General features: G+C 42.4%; 1 protein-coding gene across 1 annotated transcript in view; it reads left to right on the forward strand.

Annotated features, from left to right (window-relative positions):
• The window catches only part of LOC143286897 (endothelin-converting enzyme 1-like), a 69,906-nt gene extending 64,388 nt beyond the window's left edge, over nucleotides 1–5,518 (forward strand). The window contains exon 14 of the mRNA XM_076594823.1: nucleotides 1,400–5,518. Coding sequence (XP_076450938.1) covers nucleotides 1,400–1,499 — 100 coding nt within the window. The 3' untranslated portion in view covers nucleotides 1,500–5,518. The remainder of the gene's footprint in view (nucleotides 1–1,399) is intronic.
• Nucleotides 5,519–6,196: the final 678 nt, after the last annotated feature.

The following is a 6,196-nucleotide window of genomic DNA, read 5'->3' on the forward strand; positions in this document are numbered from 1 at the left end:
GAACACTTACCTCTGGCATGCATGTCAGGAAAGCGCAAAATGACGTGCGCTCAATTCTCAGCCAGTGCTGGCAGCAACTGGCTGGGCGTGGTTCAGTCTGACTTGATTGTCAGTATGACATCAGGATGGCTGACTGGCCGGCCGACTAATTGACTTACTGAACTGCTGATTGCATGACTGATTTAACAGATGGCTGATTAACTGACTGGATGGATGGTTGATTGACTGACCGTGGCTATACCGCTGAATGACTGACTCGTTGAATGACTGGATGGCTGGTTGACTGAGTGAATGGCTGAGTGATTGTATGACTGACATTTGTTGACTGATCTGCCCACTGGCTGACTGTCTTTTCAGTTCAGTGGACGACAGACAAGTGGCACCCATGTCCCTGAACTGTAGCTTACGTAGTGTAGTCCTCAGGTCCTTAAAGTACTGAATACGGAGTGATGCTCGTGTTTTTCCCTGCACCATCGTCCACACCGTTTCAGTAGCATTACCATCCAAGCGCCGACCGTCCTGAAGAGAGTGGGGATGTATCATGGGCCGCAAGAAACTCTCCACTATAATCAAACTCTTGCCCCAGATCATCGGGACAGCATTTCCTTCTTCTGCTGTCCTGGTGGTCACAGGCGGACATGACTATCATCCATACCCACAATCTGCTCTTCCTGATTCCTCATAGCTAATCACATTCAAGCGCGTGTGCCGCAATCCTTGTGCCAGCAGTCCACAGAGGACATTTTCCATGTTGTGTCGTCATGAGGCCACACGTCATACTAGGAGACCCTGCACTGTTGCAAAGTGATTTCACTGGTGCCTGTTCTGATTCCACATACGTGCGTCTCCAGCAACTAGACCCCCTTCTGTTGACAATTGCTTAGTCATGGAGCCAGATTGAGTGATAGCCCCCTTAGGAAGGACTGAGACTGCACATGTCCTTCCGACAATATCCCACGAATCTGCCGACACAGAACACTTCAAGTTGACTGAACTCACCGCACGGAAGTGTTAGGAAAAGCGAAGCTGGGGTCACCTGGGCGGCAGGGTATGAAAGGTCACAGAATTTGATTCCCTCCCCTCTACCCCCTATCGTTGACTTTGAATGATAATGAATGACTATGCTGCTAAGGGCGACATAACAATGCTGTCGCGGCTCTCTATACTTCCGGCTTTTAAGCTAAATCCCTGCGTTTGCAGTGACATATCAATTGTGTATTTTGTGCTCCTTGTGGAAACTGATGACGTGACTTCCCGCCTATTTGACCAGTATTTCATGAGGTGCCTCTAGCTCCAAATGAACCCACTCTCCTCGATAACATGTGTGGATTTATCAAATTCTGCGGACATGCCTCCTAAACACATTCCTTCTATCTTTTTTTGTTCTTTTTTCCGACAGAGTGAACGCCGCTCTTTCCCATGTGCCAGAGTTCAGTGAAGCGTTCAAGTGCCAACCCACTTCCAAGATGGTCGCTCCGAAACGCTGCAGTTTCTTCTGAAGCGCGTTGCATGCAGCACGCGCCATCTCAAGTTCACTGCTGTGCACATGCGTCAGTCTTTCACTGGAGCCACGTGATCAGAGCATGGCGTGTTTTTGTGATGTTGTTGAACCTCATTCCATCATACCTGTTCGCCCTGTTTTCGTTTTGTTGTTTTTTTATGTGTGTCTGGGTTGTTTATCTTTTTGTTGTTGATTGTTTGCTGAAATGATTGTTGCTATTGTATGAAGAGGAGAAAGGCGGGAAAATCGCGGAAAGGAATTTTCAGGAACCCCTGCATCCGGTTCAGAATATATGTTATTTTCAGTTAGTTCAAAAACCAACTTTTTGTCACGGGAAATCAGTCAGTGAATCACTGGAAAGCAACAATGTTTCAAGGTGTAGTGTTCTTATTATTTCAGTTCTCAGTCTTCAGTTCCATCGCGTCCGTTACTCAACCAGTTTGCGGAGATTTTGGCCAAGACGCCGCGGTGAGTGATGGGGATGTCCCGAATGGGTTGACTATTTATACGCTCAGTTATGCAGGGTTGAAATGAGAAATGCCTGATCAGGAGAATGCGCTGCCTAGTCTGCATTTTGAGAACTGTCGCAATCAGAACTTGGGTCAAGGCATGTCACAGACTTACTGTGGGTTTAGCCATGTCACAGACTTATTGTATGTTTAGGCATGTTACAGACAAACTGTGTGTTTAGCTATGTCACAGACTTTCTCTGGATTTAGCCATGTCAGACATACTCTGGGTTTAGCCAAGTCACACACGTTCTCAGGGTTTTGCTATGTCACAGACTTTCTGTGCGTTTAGCAATGTCACAGACCTTCTCTAGGTTTAGCTATGTCACATACAAACTCTGAGTTTTGCAATGTAACTGGAATACTCTGGGTTTAGCTGTCACAGATGTACTCTGACTTTCACTGGGTTTAGCTTCAGTAACAAATACTGTGAGTTTAGCTATATCACAGATATTCTCTGGGTTTATCAATGTCACAGAAATTACTGTTAGCCATGTCACAGACATACTCTGGGTTTAGCTACAGTAATAGACATAATGTGGATTTAGCTACAGTAACAGACATACTGTTGTTTCAGCTATGTCACAGACATACTCTCGGTTTAGCTATGTCACAGACTTTCTCAGGGTTTTGCTATAGTAACAGACATACTCTGGGTTTAGCCATGTCACAGACTTCTCTGGATTTAGCCATGTCACAGACATACTCTGGGTTTAGCTATGTCACAGACGTTCTCAGGGTTTACCTATGTCACAGACTTACTCTAGGTTTAGCCATGTCACAGACAATGTCACAAACGTACTCTGAGTTGCGCTGTCACAGACTTTCACTGGGTTTAGCTACAGTACCAGACACACTGTGTCACAGACATACTCTGGGTTTATCTATGTCACAGATATTACTCTGGGTTTAGCTGTGTCACAGACTTACCCTGGGATTAGCTATGTCATAGACTTACTCTGGGTTTAGACATGTAACAGACTTACTCTGGGTTTAGCCACGTCACAGACTTACTTTGGCTTTAGCCATGTCACAGACTTAAACTGGGTATAGCCACGTCACAGACTTAAACTGGGTATAGCCACGTCACAGACTTAAACTGGGTTTAGCTATGTCACAGACTTGCTCTGGGTTAAGCTAAGCCAAAATCTGGGTTTAGCCATGTCGCAGACTTACTATGGGCTTAGCTATGTCACAGGCTTTTCTCTGGGTTTAACAATGGAAAACAGACTTACTCTGGGTTTAGTAATGGAATAACACAGACTTTCTCTGGGTTTAGCTATCACAGTCAGAGCATTACAATTCTTAATGTCGCAGTAACAGCTGTTCAAAGTCGAATTTCCCACTGACATGGCGATGTCCAAAGATAACTACTCTAATGCTGTGCGTATCAGTTTCGTAAATTTGCGAATGGATTGGTGCTGATATAATTATATGACAAACGTGCACAGCCCAGAAAATATGGGTTAAACTTTGGAAAGCGTGTATAGTTTACCCGCTGATTATAAATTATGTTGTGGATTTGGAGGTGTAGGATCGAGGTGAAGCTGTTGAGGACGTGAACTTGTCTCTGGTCACGTAAGAAATCCATACTGTGTCTTATGCCCTGTCCATAACGCACAGTGATCAACCTTGTACATAATGACGGTGTCATGATTGTTTTCTTTGCTACATTCGTACTGTTTCTTGTATGTGTATCTGTTATGAAACAGTTGTTTTATTTGTTTGGTTGTATCATACTCTCAACTACGTAAGATTAGATATAATAATGTACTTTAAACGGAGACACATGCACAAAAGTAGCTCATTGATGAGTCTTTGATACCTATTTTGTTGTTTCTCTTAGTATTTAATACTACCACTACTATTATTGTTAAACACATGTATGTGTTTTCATTAATTACCTTCTTATGAATTATTTCATACATATCACTGGTGTAGCTTGTTAACTTGTTTTCATTGCCTTCTTATAAATTATTATTTACCTGTCTTTGGTGTAGCTCGGTTACTTGTTTTCATTACCTTTCTTATTATATGTTATTTGATATTTTTCCTTCACTATCTTGTTCATGTATTGTAAAGTGTGTACTACTTGTTTAGATGTATGCTGAGAGAGCAGAGCCATAGAAAAGCTCTTTGTAATTGATAAGTGGTAAGTATGAATATAGTGAGTGTACTGTGATGAGAAGCCAGTGCAGTTGTCGCCATCACAAGTATCCCCCTTTTTGTTGAGGCCCCACATGCTGAAGATGAACGTTCAGTTTTGGGGAGGCTGGGCGTTTTGGAAATGGAAATCCAATGTCCTTTTAGTCAGGCAGTATTGTTTGATGCCCTGGTGGGTGTGCTAAGTTCAGACAGGACCGTCTGATGGTCTGGAGGTCATTATTTTGTGTCCACTCAGTCAGACAGTAATCTATTGTGTGGTGTTTTGGAAATGGAAGTGCTGTGTCCATTTTGTTAGACCACCTTCATGTTCAGGTGCTGTGTCCATTTAGCAAAGCACTTTGATGCTGTGGAAGATTGCCAGAGCCTGTTATAAAAGGAATCCTCCACCTTTTCTTCAAGGTGTCTGGTCAGTAAAGTTGGCTGAGCACCAACAAAACTCGGTTGGTCCAGCAGTAAGTAGAACACTCAACATAAAAATTGGCATTCTTGCTGCCCATCTTAGCATGGTGTCAGTTTCGTCAACCAGATCGGCTACAACAGCTGCCTTCCCTGCACAGCTGTTTGTTCTCTTTTCCTTGTATTTTTTAGATTAAGAGCCGTGTTTTGTAATTAACTTTCCTGTCTGTCATGATAAACGAAACAGGTAGATATTCCAGTACTTGCGTGTGATTTGGATAAATTGTTATCATGGTTGGTGTGAAGGCTTGGGGTCTTGTGCAGTTTTGTGTTTGTCATGTGGTCTTGGCAGTTGACTGGTAATCAGCAACGATCCGTTTAGATGGGTAGTACGAATACAATGACAGTTGAAGTGTTAAGTCTGTCGTACCCATGTACTAGTTATAAAAGCTGTGCCACTGTCAACATTCATGACAATGCACATTGCTTATTTTGTGCGAACTAGCATTTTGTCAGACAGAGGCTGGATGTAAACTGATCCCAAAACCAAAAAAAATCATCAAAAGTCCTAATGCTAATTTCTCACAAAACCACAGAGCAGAGTGTGTGGTTGGGTAGTTTTGGAATTAGGAAGTGTGCAAAGGTAAATGTCAATGATTTTTTGGTGTTTAAGACATGACCTGTAGACAAAAGCTTCGGATGTGTCAGCAGTTTTCTCAGTTTTTTTGCATTAAGTTTATAGTTAATGGCTGGCTGCAAGGTACAGCCTCTTTTTTTGGTCTCTGTTGCTTCTATGCATACACCATATTTGTAAATCTTATTTCAGACTGCCTGAAAATGATTTTCACCCTATACTGTGTGCCTGTTTCAGATCTTTCTTCAGTTTGAAAATAACATGTATTAACCGGTTTATATAATAATAAAAATCTATTTTTGTACAAATGAATTTGGCATTGTCCTGTATCTTCCCTCTTTTTCTTGCAGATGTGTGCGAGAGTCTAGGCCTTCACACAGTGAGGAGTTGAAAGGCAGGGATATGAGATGACTGGATAAAAGGATAAAATAACTGACAACTGACATGTTGAATTCTAAAATGCAGAAATGTGATGCGAGCCTGGCCCCTGTCCAAAACAGTTAAACTTCTTTCCCACTTGAAGGTTATACGTTTCCTCCACAAATACACAGAATTCTTGTGTTTCCTGTAACTGTCATCCGGAGTTGGCCGGTTTTCACCTGGTCCATGTTCTGTATTACTCTTTTGTCACAGTGGGGTATTGTACTGTGCTACTGTTTTGTCACCACACATTTCTTTGTGTAAAATTCTGGCTGCTCTCTCCTGGGAGAGCATGTTGCTACAGTGCAACGCCACCCTTTTTTAAATTTCTGCCTGCAACTGAGTTTGTTATAAAAGTTATAAAGAATTTTACGGAGGACAACCCTTATGTTGTTGTGGGTTCATTTACATGTGCTAAGTGCATACTACACATGGGACCTCCGTTTATCATCTCATCCAAATGACTAGTGTCCAGACTGCCACTGAAGGTCTGAGGGAGGGTAAAAAAATTATAGTGTATACAGAAAGCTCTGATTTTCACATAAGTTATATCCAGATAATGGAGGCATA

Source organism: Babylonia areolata, chromosome 10 (genome assembly GCF_041734735.1).
Source record: "Babylonia areolata isolate BAREFJ2019XMU chromosome 10, ASM4173473v1, whole genome shotgun sequence".
NCBI classification, from domain to species: Eukaryota; Metazoa; Mollusca; class Gastropoda; order Neogastropoda; family Buccinidae; genus Babylonia; species Babylonia areolata.